This window comes from Sebastes umbrosus, chromosome 21 (assembly GCF_015220745.1).
Source record: "Sebastes umbrosus isolate fSebUmb1 chromosome 21, fSebUmb1.pri, whole genome shotgun sequence".
In the NCBI taxonomy this organism is placed as follows: domain Eukaryota; kingdom Metazoa; phylum Chordata; class Actinopteri; order Perciformes; family Sebastidae; genus Sebastes; species Sebastes umbrosus.
In genome coordinates, this window is record NC_051289.1 from 16,438,215 (window position 1) to 16,457,200 (window position 18,986).

The window sequence follows — 18,986 nt, forward strand, 5'->3', positions numbered from 1 at the left end:
ATGGTTTAAAAGTTAGAAATGCAGAATGTACTGTATTTTCTTTGAGGGTGAATACAGTCAGAAAAAATGCAAAAACAAATACTCATTTTTGTGTATTTGACACAGAAGGATATGTGCCTTTTGATACGATCCACCTCCCCTCGCTCTCTAAGTGCTTTTCCATCTTTGACATTTCCTCATGGCAGTCATTTTTCATTTCTTAATGCACTTTCACAGTGCGTAAAAAAATATCTTGTCTTCAAGTCCAGGCATTAAGATCTGTTTACACTGCGTACACAAAATATTTGACTGATCTGATCTGAATCTTGACATAAAGTGAGTTTTTCCAGTTATGCAATCTCATTAAAATGTAGAAATCTGAATTATTTTATCCCCTAGAATAGAGCAAATATAACCTTATTACCTCGTAACTGTAGGCACTCCACATGTTTACCAGCAAAGCGCTGGTAATTAAAAACTACATCTGTGTGTCAGGATGAAATCTGATTTCAGACTCGCTTAAAAATAGCAGTGAGCAGACTCCTCCTGCCATTTAAGTACATTTTAGCTGTCAGAAGGATTCCTGATGTGTCGCCTATATTTAAGTTATTATCACTGATATATTTAATCCCGCAGCCAAGAAAAAAAAAAAATTATATCATCGCAGAGGTTTCCATATGCATCATATAGATGTGACTGGTTCCACGGGGGGAAAAAAAGTTTCACATAGTGAGATTTTTACATGTATCAAGCTAAGGTTTACTTAATTACAACCTCCAGGCAATGCAGGAACCCTTTTTTAAATTCTGTGAATGTTAATATGCTAAATAATGCAGATCTCCGACTCTTCAAGCATGAGACACACATCTGGCGGCTTACCATTTAAATTACAGCAAAAAAAAAAAAAAGAGTGAGACAGATAGAGAGAGAGAGAGAGAAAAGAAAAAGGAGCGTTAGGATGAAAAAAATACTTCAAAAGTAATTTTCCAAAAGAAGAGAAGAATGGGGAAATGTATTACAACCAAACTTAATTTCTTTTTCGATTTTTCATCATTTCTAATTGCATACATTAGAGCGTTGAGGCTGGGAGTGTTCTGCTCTGAGATTGTGGGAGACAGAGATGACTGTGCAGTGAGAGCTCTATAAGTTAACACTCCTGCTTCTCTCTGTAAAGACTCAAATCAGCCTTTGTTGCTTTTTGCAAGTCTCCAGATAGTACACCTAAACATCCTGACTACCTGCCTCAGAGTAGAACAACAAGACAAAAGCAGCAACACTTGCAGTGTATTCAAAAAGTATTTGATTTCTTGGTAAACTGCAAACAACATATTTTACAGTTCTTATTTTAAGTGTCACTACAAACCTGGATTTTTTATTTTAGCATTTTAGCTCAATTTTAAATTATTTTTTGTAATTAAATTTAAACTTTTTTTTAATTTGCATTGTAGTATATAATTTTTTTTTATAATTATGATTTTTTTTAAAATTTCTATTATTGCTTTTGTGCGTATTTCATCAGAACTTTTAACAAGTGTTGACTCGTAATCATTTGGATTTTGTAATATAAATACCACTCAACCACCCTTGATCCTCACTATGATTGCCAGATGTGGTTTTGCAAAAGAAAACAAACATTCTTTTTCACACTCACTGCACGTTACTTCTCTTTTTTTTGGGATTGCAGGGAAGAATTCCTCCTCGGGAGCCATTTCTGGAAACACGGGACAGAAGAGTGATCCGTGCCGGGAGAAAGCAGAGGGCGGGATTCACTACAAGGTAACACTGTGATTTAAGGGAAAGTGTTCCTACCCTTGCAATGAGCACCCTCTCTCCTCTTTCCCCTTCCTTCCCCTTTCCTTCCCGCCCCTCTCTACACCCCTACACACACCTCCCCGGCTTATTATCTGAGATTTGTCAAAATACATTTCACACTAACAGGTATTTTTCAGCCTTCAAAGCCAGTTTTGATCTGCTTGACAAGCCAAAGCAGCTCAAATTCTGTGAAATCAGCAATGCCAGCCAGGCCTCCCTTTTTTTTCTTCTTTTCCAAGCCCCTCTAAACACGCCTCTTCCTGTGCTACAGAGGACTTAAGCTAAATTAATCAAAGCCTGCATGTTACCTGCCATACTTTGAAGTGGTAATTGCGAAATTACTCTGTGTGCTGATCTGGCGTTGCTGCCTCCCGGTCCGCCCCTGCCATTGTGCCTCCGCTGCGGCCTTTTGTTGTCGTGATGTTATTGTTGAGGTAGTGAGAAGCCTATGAACAACATCAAGCCTCCGTCTGTCACACACATATACACAATCCTCCCCTCCCTCTTCTACCCCTCCAAGTCTTTTATTCTTGCTAACTTCCTTCTACTGATGTACAAGAGGTTCTCCAGACCATTAATCAGAGATGACCTGTTAAATAAATGAGTTTGTTGATATGAGCTTTTATTTCTCTGCAGCCTCTGTAGACCATGTGTTTTTTTTTTCCTTCTCCTCTTGGCCTTTAAAACCTTGCTAACTCTGTCAAATGTCGTGGTGTGGAACCCAGTTGTCTAATGATTAAGTGGAGTGATCTCCAACCTGCCCCAGCCTGGGAGCGCAAGGGATCAGATTTCAACCCTTCAACCTGCAGTGCAGGCCTAATTAAAATGAATTTTCTCCAGGCGACCACTTTGCCCACAGGGCAGGAATCCAGCTATATACGGAATCCGCTCTTAAGGTATTGCATTAAATTTATTGTGGGGAGACACTGGAGAACATTGTGGTTTATATATCTCCTGCATTTTTTTTCTCTCTCCGCTTGCTTTCCCGCTTTCCTTCCCACCTTTTTATTGTGATCATCACTCTGGAATCCAAGCTTGCTTTGGCAAAGATTGCCCTATGAAAACGGATGGAGCTTTTATGGGGCCCTGCCCATTTACTACTTCCTGGGCCCAGTTTATCTCAGAGGGAGAGACAGAAAGAGAGAGATGGAGGAGAGGGAAAGGAAATGGAGAGAGAGGTAGAGTGAGACAGGAGCGGAAGAAAGAGAGAGGTTGCTTATTCCAACTGTGGATCTCATTAACATACATCAGTGAGTATTTCACAACTTCAAGCAGAAAGGCACTAAGCCCACCCAAGGGCAACACAGGCAGGGCTGACAGGGCCAGGGAAAGCAAGCCGTTAACATGTTGGCGGCTTAACAAATAATATCTGCTCCCAAGTACCTCGGTGAAATATTTAAAACCCCACTTCCTAACTCCATTTGACTGTGTTTATGACGATGACAGTAAACGACTTGTGCGGAAAAAAAAACAGTGCCAGCTGCTCAGATATCACATATTTAACACCACCGTCACTGTACGCACGTTTCCCAAATGAACTCCAACTTGAATGATGGCGTGCCGTATGCGATTTCGCCGTCATTCATGTCTCGTGTCAATTGAGGCGCGGCTGAGATATAGGAGAAGGCTCCAAAGTGCCACGCACACTGTCACTGTCACCGCGTGCATCCCCCAAGATAAATTCCGAGGCCTGCTTCCTGCTTTGATTACAAATGACATCCGCATGTGTTCTCCCCGATTTCTGCTCCTCACAGAAGAAGCCAATCAAGAAGACAAATAGCCGCGGCCCCAGCATGAGCGGCGGCAGCGCGCCGCCTCGGCAGGCAGGCAAACAGAAGATGCAGCCTTCGACGGAGAACCTCTCCGCGGAGGAGATGGAGGAGTATACGTTCTCCCTACAGTAAGTCTCACCACTCATTATCCTGCCTCAGTGTTGCACAAAATTCAAACGTGGAGAAAAAAAAGAGGAGGAAAAAAAAACGTGGGTGACAACTGGTTCCTGAGACTCACAGACAGTGATGTGCACAGCATCAAGCAGACAGACGCTGACAACAGAATGTGCCTAGAACACCTCCTGTACAGATACAGATACAGTGGTCACATGTCTTTCAGGGGAAATCCTAAACTAGATGGAGTTTGCATCGGCTATAGCTTTAATCTTGTATAGCTACATTTTAATTTGTCAACATAAGTCATTTTCAGAGCCTCAGGCCTAATCTGTCCTGATAAAAAGAAAGTCACAACTTTGTTAGAAAGCAGGGAAATTCTACTTTAAATAAGAACTTGAATTGAACTTTTTTTCATCGGAATTAATGTGGACTCAAATGCAAAAACATGTTTAATTATAAGAGAAAATTTCACTTTGCGATTTACAGTTTTGAGACAAAAGAATCTAAACTAATCTGCTTTGTAACAATATTGCGGGTAGCCAAACCAAACACTGCTCAACCTCCACCCATTATGTCACCGTGTGGTTTATTTGTTTCATCCGCATAACAAAAATGCAACAAAAGGAGGTTTTGGGAAAAATTAGTTTTTCCCTTTTACTTCGCCGTGGCTTACAGCATTTGATTTTAATGAGAAAAACAGGGATGTATGAAATATAAACAAAGCAGTAAGGAAGCACGGCATTTCAAACACCTTGGCCAAACGTGTTAAAACGCAACAAGGTGCAGCGCCGCCCGCGTTTGCCCATGGAGCACCGAAATAGGCTAAAAGCAAAATTGCTTATTTCAACAAAAAAAGTCACAGGTATTTGTTTTTATTTGAACGTCAACTAAATTAAGGGGAGGGGATTACCACACACACTACTACACTAGGGGGGAGAGAGAGAGAGAGAAAGAGAGGGAGTCTATGTGTGTGTGTGTGTGAGGGAGACAGAAAGAGAGCTCTCCCTGGAGATTTAAAAGTACCCATGTTTCCTCATTTCTGGGAGTTGGTAATTTATAGCTGCTGGTCACATATTAAACAAGATCAGAGACTACTCCCTGACATCTTCTGAACATACTGGGGGAATTCAAATGATTACCAGCGTATCCTGCCAACAAATGACGACACAGGGACTATCTTGAGGGAGAGCGAACACAAAACGAACACAGAAAAACCCGGGCAGGCTGCACACAAAGGGACACAATTAAATGGTTTTCACGATTATTCATAGTGCCGCTTTTTTTACCTCTGAGCAGTCGCCGGGTTCCGCGAGATGAGACGTTTCTGTCAGTTATAGGTACGGATTGTATTGAGCTGGAGCCCTGGCGGTTCCCTGATGCCCTGTGAAGGTGCTGCCGCTATTGATTTTATCTTTACAAGCACACACATTACAGTATCTCTGAGCTGAAGGCTGCTTTTTTTTTTTTTTTTTTTGCCCTCGCCTAATCAGAACATTAGAAAGATACGGTGCCAGTGTTGGCTTTCAGAATGAAGTTAAAGACACCGCAGTCTCAAAGTCATACCCTCACCCATCGCTCCCACTGTGCTGTTTGACTTATCCTGGGATTCTCTACATCACCTGAGGACTGACAGAGACGAAAGCAATTGTTTACTGATTTTTTTTTTATTATTTTATGTGCCGTAATGATGTCATCTCCATCTCCATCTCTTCTGGCATTTTGAGTGCATCTGTGTGTTTATATGTATTTGTGCCCGCGTGTGGGAGTGTGTTTATGTGCACATCATCTCTTCTGTGTGTCTGTGTACAGTATGTGTGCACACGGATGTCTGCGTATACATGCATTTCATGTGGGTATCAGGATTCATACTGCAGTGATTGAGGGATATTACTGCCATCTATTGAGCCACGAGAGATTGAGCCTCATTGAGATTTTTATAGGGTGTCCCGGCACAAATGTGCAAATCAGATGCTCATGCATTATTAAGCGAAACACTTAGAACACAGTAAGATTCAGTTAGGATAGTCTGAGAATCACACGACATATTTAACACCAGAATGCAAAGGCTTTATTCACTAAGTACAATAAATGTAAAGAAATATATTGGGATCTTACAGAGCTCCACATCTGTATAACAAAAGTAAATCTCCTGCACTGTATGTACAGTAGCTGTAGGTGTGACCTCAAAACCTAACTTTATGCTACAGTAAGAACTCAACTATCTCTGAATTGTCTGAAAATCAAATATTGTTGTTACAGGTGGCAACTAACAGTTTATGAATCTAATGACATCACATTGTCAGTCACATAAAAGTTGGCACAAATTACAATAATGTACTTAATATACTGTATCACTAACAATACCTCTTTTTCCCGACCTAAGACTACCAGAACTACTTAGAAATACACCTTAGATTTATTTTTTATACAGATATTTGGACGTTAAGACAAGTACAGTACACTACGACAGTTTATATTGAACTGAACTGTGACATTTAAGATTATGTGAGGTGTGTTTATAACGAGGATGGCTATTGAGTAAAGATAAAGAAAAGTGGGAAAGAGACAAGGCAGGGCGGATAGTGAATAATGATAATGATAAGTAGCAGTAATGATTTAAACAGAAGATGTGGATGTTTTTTTCTTTTGTTTTTTTTTAGGGATGCACCGATCCGTTTTTTTTAGTCCTGATATTTTGGGTATTGGCCGATACCGAGTACCGATCCAATACCAGTGTATGATTAATAAGCTGTATGCTTCTCTGTGTGGAAGAGACTGGGATTAATCTTTCATGTGTAAGGCAACATCAGGCTTAAATATTAATATATATAAATATTGCTTTATAAAACAAAATATAACAAATAAATACATAGATAACATTACATACATTTATTAAATTGTTATTTATTATTAAAATAATAAATTGCACGCCAACAACGTGGCAAAAAAGTCTTCAAAATTAACAGGAATTACAATTCACAAATTGATCAAAACTTAATAAGGAAGTAAAATTCCAGTATATGTGTGTAGTATATAAACAGAGAATTTAACAACTTGGACAACTTAGAAAAATGATTGTACTTTTTAAAAAACAAATGATTTAATGTTCCTGGTTGATAACCACAAAAGCACATCCATCCCTCTAAAAAAAATACAACATGGTATATGGAATCATAATAACCGTAAACCATAAATTACAATTTCAAAGACAACACAATACACCTTTCACTGCAAGTATTGACAGTAGCAAGTCAATTCTGGGCAAATGAAAACAAGCCAGGAATGATTCTTCTTCTCTTTTTTTTTTTTTGGAGTTCCTATGCTGCTGCTATCTGTTTGAACATGCATGAAAGGCTTCTGCCGACCTTCCAGCTCATTTGATGTCTACAAGTGTAATCTTAACCACCTTTTTTTTTTCTCACAGAATAGCACTGAGCAAAATCAAAGCACCTGATTCAATACAGCTGTTGTAATTCGATAGGGCCAATTTAATGCTTTCGGACGGCACGGCAACAACTTCTAGAAAAGGTAAACATGCTCAGACTGAATTAATTTCACACCTTAGAGGGTACTTTAGCCGTACTTTACACTAAATGTACTCAGCACGGTGATAAGTTACTGTTGTTAGCTCGCATTTAAGCTTTACAAACATTTTACATTTAAAAAACTTACATCCTAACAATTACTTATCAGTTGCTCCGATCTGTTGTTACTAATACAAATTTAGATTTTCATGCGTCCATGATTATTGCCAATTAGCATTGTGTCTCACCAATGTCACCCAACTATTTCTTTTTTTTTTTTTTTACTCAGGTTTTGAGGAGAGAAACCTGTTTTAATCAAAGTCATTCTCACATAGCAATTAGATCTAATTAGTCCAATTATCAAGATTCTAATTACATTGAAATATACCCCCTAAATCTCATATCAATTATAGTATGTGTGACTTGTCCTGATCAGGAGACATGAAGAGAGAGAGAGAAAGTAAAGACAAAGCATGGTGGGAGGTAGAATAAAACAGAGCATCCACATACTCCGGAGGCCAAACGACTGCAGAACTGTCTCCATCTGTCCCCGAAGCTTTTATTCCAAAATACAGTATGGCCATTTGGGGATAAATGCCACTTAACCTTAATTTTTTTCATATTCAGAACTATTTTGTTACTGGTAATGATGTTATGATTAGTTACATCCTAGTTTTCTGTTTCAATTAGATGAGTGATGAGTCCAAATAAATACAGTTTTACCATCTAGCTAGTTATCAAACACTATTAAGTCTGGCTGTAGAAGCAAATATGATGGAAATAATCGTCACTGGTATTAAAATCCGGCCCGACCTGCGGTTGCACATTTGCTCACATGCCAGCGTGTGTCACACACACAAACATGCACAGACCTGCACAGTATGTTGCTATAACGGTGCAGTATGGCGCTGTAGGTGCACAAACGCACGCACACGCGTGCACAGCCTGTTCTTGTTGTGGAGTCAGAGGGAACACACTGACCTAATTTCCCCCAGTTAGCTCGCCTCGTTGGGGACCAACAATCCTCTCCGCCCGTTTCCCCCAACCGAGCCTATCGGAGCACTCACTCACTGTGTGTCTCTGTCTCTATCTTTCCGTGCCCTCCATCTGTTTGCATATACTGTACATGCTCAAGTGTAAGGTTAGTAAGTATACAGTTATATAGCTCATCTACACAGGATCGTGTGCGGAAGACGTGCACCCTGCAGTGTCATTCCCTTTTCTAAAGAAGAGCCATTAACTATCATGGAGGGAAAGAGAGATCGGTGTCGCAGTAACAGACAGAGAACGAGAGAAAACCACCTGAAATAACAGCTAGTTCCAGGCTGTCAATCCCCTGCGCACTGCAGCTCCAAATCACAACTCAGTGCAAGGGTCAATCAATTCTGATGTAATGCTGGTAGGAGAGGTGGGTGGAGATGGCAGTGCTGTTCACCCCTGGGTCTCTAGTGCTTTCCTGTGCTGAGGGGGCAGGAATGTGTCTGCGTGCGTGCGTGCATTCGCAAGCGCGTGCGTGCATGTGTGAAAGAGAGGGCGCCCCTGGCTACCGCGGCCCGAGTGCACATGTTAGGGTTTTCTGCAGCCAGACGCGCCCTGGGTCACTTCGGATCTCACACACATACACAATCAACGTGCTGCTTCCTTTATGGAAATCAGAGCTGTCAGCTCCCTGACAGGCTTGCGTTGCAATATGATTGGTTAATCTGCAGTGATGTGGCTGTCAGTCAGAGCTGACTGCGGTCCCATTGGTGGTCTGGGTCAAATGAACGTGTTTCCCACAGACACGTAAGAGAGAGGAAGGGAGGAGGTGGGGTGGGGGGTCGGATAGAGAAAAAAAATGACAGGAACTATATGTGAGAGCGTATGAGTGATTGCGTGTGATTTGTGCATGATTGTGTGTGTGAGAGAAAGAGAGCTAGGCCAGAGGTGACACTTCCCTCACGCTCTTCTTTTTTCATCTGTAATCACTCGTTCCCCAGTCTGACATAAACATCTAAAAAATATTTCAAAAGTCAACAAACAACTCCCCGAGAATTTAAAAAGTGGATTTGTACATGCAGATACATGTTAGCTAATGCAGTGTAGCACAAACATGCACTAATACACTGTGCCCTGTGCAAATAAATATGAACTTTTGGGAAAACATCCCTGACTGGCAGCTCTGATAATACAAGTCGTAGATGTCGATGTAATCAGAATTTGATTCGAACATTTGTGTATATATGAGCACGACGTCATCAGCACTTATTTTTAACCATTGCCTGTTTAGAACCGGAGTGTGCTTGATTGATAATTGCGCCGACACCGCAGTCAAAGGGATAGTTTGGGTTTTTTGAAGCGGGGTTGTATGAGGTACTTATCCATAGTAGGTGTATTATTTACAGTAGATGGCAGTCGGCACACCCCCAGGTTGGAGAAATGAACAGGAATACCCACACCGCAGCAAAGCAATACAGTGCTGTGGATGGGGACGGCAGAAAATCATGTTTTAGCCACCTAAAAGAAATGCTCACCTAAAAAATTGATATCCGTTTAAGTGTACGCTATATTTAGAATATTGTCAGATGGCAAACTGAACTGAAAGTGAAACATATCTTTACTGTTTTTGTCATCTGAGCCTGCTGGCTTTGAAGAGAGCATAGATAAGTTTCACTTTCAGTTCCCCGTCGGAAAGGAAAAGGAAAGGGCTGTCTGACGGCAAGATAAAGAGGCGAAAATATTCTAAATATAGCATACACTTTTTTTTTTAGGTGAGCCTTTCTTTTAGGTATAGCTAAAATATGTTTTTCTGCCGTCCCCATTCACAGCATTGCATTGCTTTGCTTCGGTGTCGGTACTCATGTCTGCTTCTCCAAGCTGGGGGCACGCCGACCATCATCTACTGTAAGTAATACACCTACTATGGATAAGTACCTCATACAACCCCACTTTAAGACACCCGAACTATCCCTTTAACAGTTTGTCTTACGCTTTATTTATTTGGAGGCACACATATATGAGATAAGAGTAACACACAGCCCAACAGAAACCCGTAGCCCATTTATGGTGTTTTTCCCAGCCTCATCAGAAGTCATGTGGAAACAACAGTTTTCAGAGGCCCTTTTCCGCATTGACACAACTGATAGAATAGAAAGAGAGTGATTCAAGAGGTACAGATGCCTAATCTGCTCTGCGATGCTGGGTGGCATTTCAGGTCATGTCTTTTGCACAGAACAACTTTCTTTCTTTGTCCATCACCCACTTAATTGCTCTCTCTATACACACATATAACACATGGTTAGTCACTCTGGCTCATAATTATTTCCTTTCCTTTATCTCACTTTCTCTGCCTCCATCTGTCTCTCGCCATCCTCTCCTCATTCTCTCTCTCTGTCTCTATCTCTCTGGTGACAATGTCCTGCAGTTATGAGGCAAGGTCAGAGAAGTGAAAGCCATTTAAATACTGATGCAACTCTCTGGAGGCCCATACTCAGCCTCTATAGCACTCTTCCCTGTACGCCTCACCCAAATTGATGAATGGAAAGATCTCCTTAGAACATTTATTATTTGCCCTGCATTAATCATTCGATGTATTACACATCTACTGGCACCATGTTTTGAGTATTTTCCTCACTGCTCCCAAAAAAAGTTTATAGAGAGAAAAAACAACCTGTTCTTCATTGTTGAGGACCGTGGTGGTAGTTGTAGTAGCTGTGTGCTTAACGAATGCCCGGGAAGTCTCTGTGTTTGTTGATCCCAGGTGCATCTGCATTTGAAATGTTTCCACCCTAGTTTATGGCGCACCAAGGGACCTGCCATTTCCATGTTTTAATCCCCTCTCGTGCTAAGTCAGGCGCTCCATAAAAACGCCACATGTTGCATGGCAATGAAACGGCTACCTCATGTATACATCTAAACTATTCCAAGGTGTGTGGTGAGGCCAAAACACATTTTTGCAGGAGAAATTTGTTTGCCCAGTGCAGGAATGAGTCACTGGGGCTGGGCGTTAGGCATCGACCGAAATAACCCAGTACCAAGTAGTGTCGAAACTTCTCCAGTCAAACAATACCTGCAATCTATCCTTTTTGTGTCCAGACCTAGAAAAACAATTACTATTTGTGTGGTTTTGCTCGCAGCCAATTTCCACAAGCGTTCGATTTAATGCGACGTGTGCTTGGCCCACTACCGCAGCAGCTACAACCCCTACAGCCGGGATTGCCTGCCTGCACATGGCTCTGAACATGGAGATGTCTGAGCCGGTGGCTAGCAGCTAACGTGGCTAACAGCGCAATCAACGCTAACAACAGCAACAGTGCAGACAGAGCTAACAGTTTTAACCTGGGGGGGAACAAGAGGGTGGGCATCACATTTCCGCAACAACGCAGTCCCGCCACTGTGGGTTGGGGGGATGGCATTATCAGCGGTAACTGCTGTATGAGCGCTGTGCAGTGTGGCTGTTGATTAGCTAGCCAGTGGGACACACACACAGCTTCCATTCACATGATTGGTATTGAATGAAGTACTCTATTGGTTTCAGTATCACTTTAAGGGTACTGGTATTGGGACTGTCATTGTAATGTTCTTAAACAACACCCAGCCTAAGAGTCACAAAACTGGATTGTCGCTGATCAAATTCATGTTGTTGAATGGTCATTTGACTAGCAGCTTTAGAGCTTTGCCATTAAACAAAGCATATTAGCGTATTGGACTGGATACAGCTAGCCTGGCTCTGTACAAGGGTAACAAAATCCTCCTACCCGCACCTCTAAACCTCATTTATTAAACATTTGTTAATCCATCCAAACATAGCATAAACAATGGGTTATGTACTGGATTATTTCTTGGGGTGGGGTCTAGAAGATAATCTGCAAATTGCGAAAACTTGCAAAAACTCTTGCAAGACTGCCCAATGATCTATCCTAACATTAACCATTCAAGGTCAATGGCTAACCGTAACCATCTCGCAAGAGTTTCACTATTTCTGTGCTACCTTTTAGCCATGACCATTTCTTGGCGCAGTACTTCCTGTCTTGTCTTTGTCGTGAGGTTGCCAAGTAACTAGCGGACACTCCAGGAAGTTACTCCTAAGTGAACAATTCCTTTAAAGATTTTGAAACAATTGCACACACAATTATTGATCATACGAAATGAATAGTAATTTATGTTTTTATCTGAGTCAATTATAAATCAACAGATCATTTTTGATGGTCTTTTATCTTTCAGAATTCCCAATGTTTCTTCCCAGTCCACTTGATTTGACATTAAATATGATATAATCATCAATGCAACATTTGTATGAGCTTGCGATTCTGTGCCAGCATTGCATCTCACCCACTGCTGGCTGATCAACAGCACAGAACACTTGTGGTCTTTTCCATTGCCCTCATATGCTCGCCTGCATGCAAGAACCTCCCTCGCATTGTAAAAATGAGCAGCCAACTATTAGTCAAACATGGATTCCTAATTAAGTGGAACATTTCTTTTTTTCCCTGCTTCTGATTATGCTCTCCTCCACTCCCTGTCAGCTGCAAATAATTCTGATAATTTGGTGGTGCATCGTTGTACTATTTTAATTACATGGTGATGGACTCCAGTTCTGCAGCTGAGTCACTATTCCATAATTCTCTTTTAACTACACCCCAAATACCTGCCACTGTGCTCCCATTTTGTCAATGAAACTCATTTATGTGTATTCTCGCTTTGCCAGGGTCTCTGTAAAAAAAAGCTGTGCTTATAAAGCCCCCAAATGGTAGGTAATTGTTCTTGGAACAAATAAAATTAAAAGAGAGAGAAAGAGGGAGCAGAAAGTTAAATCCGTGGCATTATTTTTGTATTTTTTGTAATTCTTTTTCAGTATAAATAAAACTTCTCACAAGATGATATAAAAATGACTCAATTATCTAAAAGCCCTGCAGCCATATACTGCTACTTTGTTCAACTTGTTTTTATGCACACACACACACACACACACACACACACACACACACACACACACACATTCAAGGTGCTTTGGAAAATGATACCAGCTTAGTAACCAATGATTATCATTTAATACATCTTGTGGGAGCAGGTTTCTTTGTGATTTCCACTTTGTGAGGTTTCATAGCTTCCTGTATTATATTTGCCCCACCTGTGCAAAGCCCTTCTTACATGCCAATCATTACGTAAACTTATGTGCTTCTGCGTAGATGCAATAAATCGGCAGTTGACGCTTCTACTGTGAGAATCATTGTAGCATCTGTACATGATTTATAAACTGGGATTGTTGTGTATGTACATTTGTTCATGTTTATGCAACACGGGGTTAAAAAGAAAGGTGCACTCAGTGGAGTGCAGATCTCCGTCAGGTGTGTCTGCAATGACTACTGCTGTAATGTTTGATTAAATGAATACAACCCGTATGACACATCATGTATCAGATATGTTTTTCACTTGCACGTCTCTCACAACGCAACTTGAAGCGTTTATTAGGGCTCCAAGTCTATTTGTTCAACAAAACGTGTGTAAATGTGAGGCTGATACACAATATAAAGGCACAAAATAACTGTCTCAGGCCTCAGAGCGGCTGAGCGGCAACGATGCACTTAGCTGTGTGTGTAGTTCCGTTAGCTTTTAGCGGTGGCGATGCACTCAGCTCTGTGTGTAGTTCAGTTTGCTGTTAGCTGATAGCCAAACACACCATCCAAAACAATAAAACTGAGCAAACCGTTTTCCCCCACTGTGCGGCCCCTACCGGCCGGGGGCCAGTGAAGAGTAATGAGCGAGGAGTCAGCAGTCAATCAATGGCAGTATCATACAGGCAATAAAAGTTAGATATGCAAGATTAGCCGTGGACAGACGCAGAGACGCACTCTTACTCACGCACACACGACCGATCTCATTATCTCCTGGCAGAGGTAATAATAAAGTGCTGCAGGTTATTCATGCAAATGTTCAACCTGTTAAACCTAAAGAAACAGCCAAGGCTGTCTCGTGTTCTGTTTGAATCAGTTGTTCGTACATTCGTTTACAAGTTGCACAATTCATTCTTTGTTCAACAACAATCAAAGCCTTAATAACGCGTCAGAAAGGAGCTAGTAGTGTAACCCACAGAGGACAGATGACAGATACTGTCACAATCCAAAACAAATGCATGCTTAGCATTCTTCAAAAAAATGAAATGTAAACAAAGATGTGGTATCAGTCCTATCTCTTGACACCTAAGATAATCACACTTCCATAATCACCTCAACACTCATGCATCTGGGCCACTAAGGAAACAATCACGTTATCTGCCAATCTTTTAAGTCTATTTTCACACCGTTTGCTTTTTCTCTTTTCCCCAACAGCAAACCATTCTTCGACTATGTGGGGAAAGATGTGTGGTTTTAGTGCATTTATAAACAATGCCGGTGGCCCAAATAAGAAAGTGACAGAAAATAACTTAATCCTCAAAATAAAAGGGATAAGTCCAATACTTTAAGTGGCCTTAGACTGGAGGGTTTAAGCCATCAGGGCACTGCAGAGGGGTTCTGAGGGTTACCTTCACTCTCCTCGGCCCTGGAGCCTTCTCACCATAAATCTGCTATTTAAAATGTAACACCCCACTGTACTCCTCTCCTCCCCCGCCCTTCCATCTCTCATTACCCATGCCGTCTTAGAGGTTTAATACTTGTCTGTACTTGCTATTCACTTTGTGCTATTTTTGAGAGCACAGCTCCCGTTTGTTGTCATGCCGAACAACGTTAAGGGACACAGCCTGGGAAAACCGGTCCAGGAGATGGTTCTCGCTCCAATGGTTGACAGATATACGCTAGTTAAATGTGATTTACAGGCTTTGGCACTCTGTGGCAAGGTTTAAGGAGTACGATGAGTCCTTTTGCAATGCGCTTTGATGACTTGGAATTGAACAACAAACATATCAGAACTGAGATAATGAAGGAACAGCTTCTGGCCCAGATTTCACAGAATACTACAATTAAAATATAGTATATTATGTGCCAATGCATGCCTGTTGAAATGGTTAGTTTCATCTCTGGTGCCGCTACGCCACATGCTATCAGTCGTTCAGGGGACAAGCTGTGAAACATCCTTCGTTCCTGCGAGATAAAAAGCCCACACCTCCACCCCCTCCCTGCCTTTCCCATCTTTTCCTGTATTGTACTTTTGTAATTGGAGGTGCCATAATGAAATCAATTCAGTGGCGATAACAGATTTCACATCATGTTACCAGTTTCCTTTGGAAGAGGCCGCCGCACGAAGACGGCTAAAAATATTCCTCTTTCATGCATCATCAATATCTTCATTATATGAAAGATGGGCGTCAGGTTGTATTTGCTGTTTTCGTTTAATGTCACTTGACAGGGTAGCATCTTGGCCGTGTCTGTGACGCACTGCTTTTTTTTTGTCTACTCTGTAATTCCACTTTCGCAGACGTGCGGAAAGCAGTTTTATACCACACAGTGGAGCAAGTCGTGATAAAGCTTTGGAACAGAATGGAAGTGCCTTTTGTCAAAATCATAATAGAGAAGCAGAGACACACATTTGTTCAAACATTATCATCTTTCGGTTTGCGTCAAAATCTTGTACTATCATAGACTTGACACCGGAATTGCACACTCTTCAACATCACAGTAAAACATGTTTTTGTTGCAGTGACCTGACAGCCAACATATTTATGTTTGCAATATCTCCTGTAAATCTAAAGTGTCATGTATGGCTTATTTATTGTAAATATTCAGGGTAGTGACTTTAAAGCTACCTTTTAAAGCAGCAGTAGGTAGGATTGGATCAATTATAATTATAAAACGGTCACTATATCCTGACAGTAGTGCATGAGACAGGTAATCTGAAAAAAAAATCATGTGCCTCTGTGTCCTCCGGTGTCCTCCAGTGCTCCTAATGGCATCTGCAAGATTTCACAGACTGGAAGAAAACAACCAATCAGAGCTGATCTGGAGTCTGCCATCTATGAGCAGCTGTCAATCACTTACAAACTCTGATCAAACGGTCAAACTAGGCAGCGCTGATTAGATAGGAATCAATATGCTGTTACTGTAATGCCTATTTCTTGCAGAAATAGGCATTACAGTAACAGCATATTGATTCATATTTGATCAGCGCTGCCTAGTTTGACCGTTTGATCAGAGTTCGCGAGTAATTGACAGCTGCCTCCGTTGAATGAACAGCCAATAGGAACACTCTGTCTGAAATGACCTGTGATTGGAAGTCACCAGTCATGGAGTAGATTTTTTAAATCCTTAAAACAGAGTCATGAGGAGGTGCAGAAGTCTAGTTTTCTCTCAGAACACTCGAATTACAATTTGCTGAAAGGTTATTATGGAATTTTTGCCCAATGATGCCAAAAACTGCCTACCGCTGCTTTAATGTCAGTGTCATTCATTAATATGGAGGCTGTGGCATCCCATTATAAAGAGCTGACGGTTTGTTCTTTTACTACGTACTGCTGTTCTCATGTAACATTAATATCAGAGTAAAAAAAACAACAACAGTAAACAATGCCTTCAGATGATTTAATTTACATGTAATGAAAAGCAATAGATGCATATTTAATCCTCTCTATTGCATGTATTATCTTGAATGCAGAGCATCTCACTAACCTCACACAGGAAACATACAGTATATATACAGTGGGACACTTGGGATACATGCTGTAGTTTAAATTCTCCACCACAGAACTGACCGGTAACTGACTTGTACGCCAGATGTTTATCCTCTCTGCTCGAGTTTATTTCAGCCAAGCTATGAATATTTATCAGCCCAAACTGTTGACTGAGCATTTTCTGAATGGATCTCGAGTTCTCCCACGTGTACCATACGCCGCACCACCGCTCTCGTGTGCATCCACTGAGGAACTTGATAACTTCAAATAATTTAACACTTCAGAGAGTATACCCACCTCACAGGAACAGGAAAGATGATCTCTTTTTGTTTTAAATGCAGCTGTGTGACAATTCATATTTCAGCGGCGATGCAAGCAGAAGAAAACACAATGCTGCATTTTGATGCAAGCCTAATTATTTGGTAAGGGAAGGGGGGAAGGGGAAAGGGGGGGGGGGGGGGCAATACAATTGATTCTGTTTTTCGTCTTTAGGCAGTGTACCGTTTTCCCTAGATACACACTACAAAGTGAATTCCAACTGTGCTCTGGGACACAGTGGTGAGACACAGAGATGTCCACAGGCAAAGGCCTTAAGTCACACTCTGTGATGCTAACCATAGCTCTACTGTACACACCTACTTTAGCCTTCGTCTAATTACTGCCAGCCAGACGATGAGGGTCATCAGTGTCTGCTTGTGTTAACATGTTCAAACTATAATAAAAAGATTTCTATGCACGTTGTAACTATACTCACTAATTCACTAGACACACAGACACACACTGTATAGTGTTGTATGTGATGTGGATGACGTTTTTTATGCTATAATGTTATGAGCACATTGTAACATGTCCTCTCCTCTCCTCTTTTCCTTTCCTTTTCTTTCCTTTCCTTTCTCCTCTCGTCTCGTTTCCTTTTGTTTCCTCTCCTTTCCTCTTTTCTCATCTCCTTTCCTTTCCCTTTGTTTTCTCTCTTTTCCTTTCCTTTCCTTTTGTCTCCTCTCTTCTCCTCTCCTCTCCTATTTTCCTTTCCTTTTCTTTCCTTTCCTTTCCTTTCTCCTCTCGTCTCATTTCCTTTTGTTTCCTCTCCTTTCCTCTCCTCTCATCTCCTTTCCTTTCCTTTTGTTTTCTCTCTTTTTCTTTCCTTTCCTTTTGTCTCCTCTTCTCTCCTCTCCTCTCCTCCCTTCTCCTCTCTTCTCCTCTCTTCTCCTCTCCACTCCTCTGTTCCATCTGTGCCCTCTATATGAAAGGGAATAGTTGAGCAGGCCTGACAAAGGGCGGCGCAGAGGTGCTGAGGGAAGCTGAGCACTGCTGGAAGGGATTCCTATCTGTTTGTGTGTGAATGTGTGTCAATTTGAATACTACATTTCCCTACCTATTATTTATTGCATGCATCTGAAGATGGTAAAAAAAATGAATACCATATGTAATGCACAGAAAAGTGAAGTATTTGAACTGTGAATTCACACATGCACACATATACATAACATCTAGTGTTGTAACTCACTTTATATTTGTACCTGCTGAGGTCTACAGGGTACATGTTGCTATTTAGATGATCTTTACTCACACCGTCACCCATTGGCACGAAGGAACTGTTTAATCACCCTCTGTTTAAGCCATCTAGCTGAAAGTGTAACGCAAAATGTCAAGAATGAAAGGAGAGATATTGAAACGAAAAAAGTAGAGATAAGATGTTGTCATGTGTGGTGTGTCTGATTCTCCTCTGTCTAAAAAACAGATCAGCGCTGACCGGATCTGCTTCCCGCCCCTCGCGCCTGTCCGAGCGAGCCCGCCTGGCCCTCCGCATGCTGCCGTCCGAGCTGGGCCTGCCGTTGCCGCGGCAACAACAGCCGCATAGTAGCTGGCGTGGCTCCGTTCGGCAGCTCGGCCTCATTATGCTGCTGCTGGCTTTGATGTGGTTTGTGAGGCTCTACCTGCATTACTGCAGCCAGTGGCTCTACCTCCAGGCCATAGCAGTTCCTGTCAACAAGTGAGTTTGCTTCCTTTGATATTCCCCTGCACTCATACACACACACACACACACACACACACACACACACGTATTGGCGGGTGGTGAGGGAGCGTATGGATACACTCACACAGAGCAGAACTACATAGACACTTTGAGCACACGCATCACTGCTGACATAAATCCTTTTACATGGAGGGCCGATACATACATAGATTATGCCGAAGCACATC

General features: G+C 41.5%; 1 protein-coding gene across 1 annotated transcript in view; it reads left to right on the forward strand.

Annotated features, from left to right (window-relative positions):
• ofcc1 (orofacial cleft 1 candidate 1) overlaps window positions 1–18,986 on the forward strand; it is an 88,875-nt gene that overhangs the window by 35,875 nt on the left and 34,014 nt on the right. The window contains exons 15-17 of the mRNA XM_037757599.1: window positions 1,664–1,755; window positions 3,546–3,691; window positions 18,523–18,774. Of these exons, the coding sequence (XP_037613527.1) occupies window positions 1,664–1,755; window positions 3,546–3,691; window positions 18,523–18,774 (490 nt within the window). The remainder of the gene's footprint in view (window positions 1–1,663; window positions 1,756–3,545; window positions 3,692–18,522; window positions 18,775–18,986) is intronic.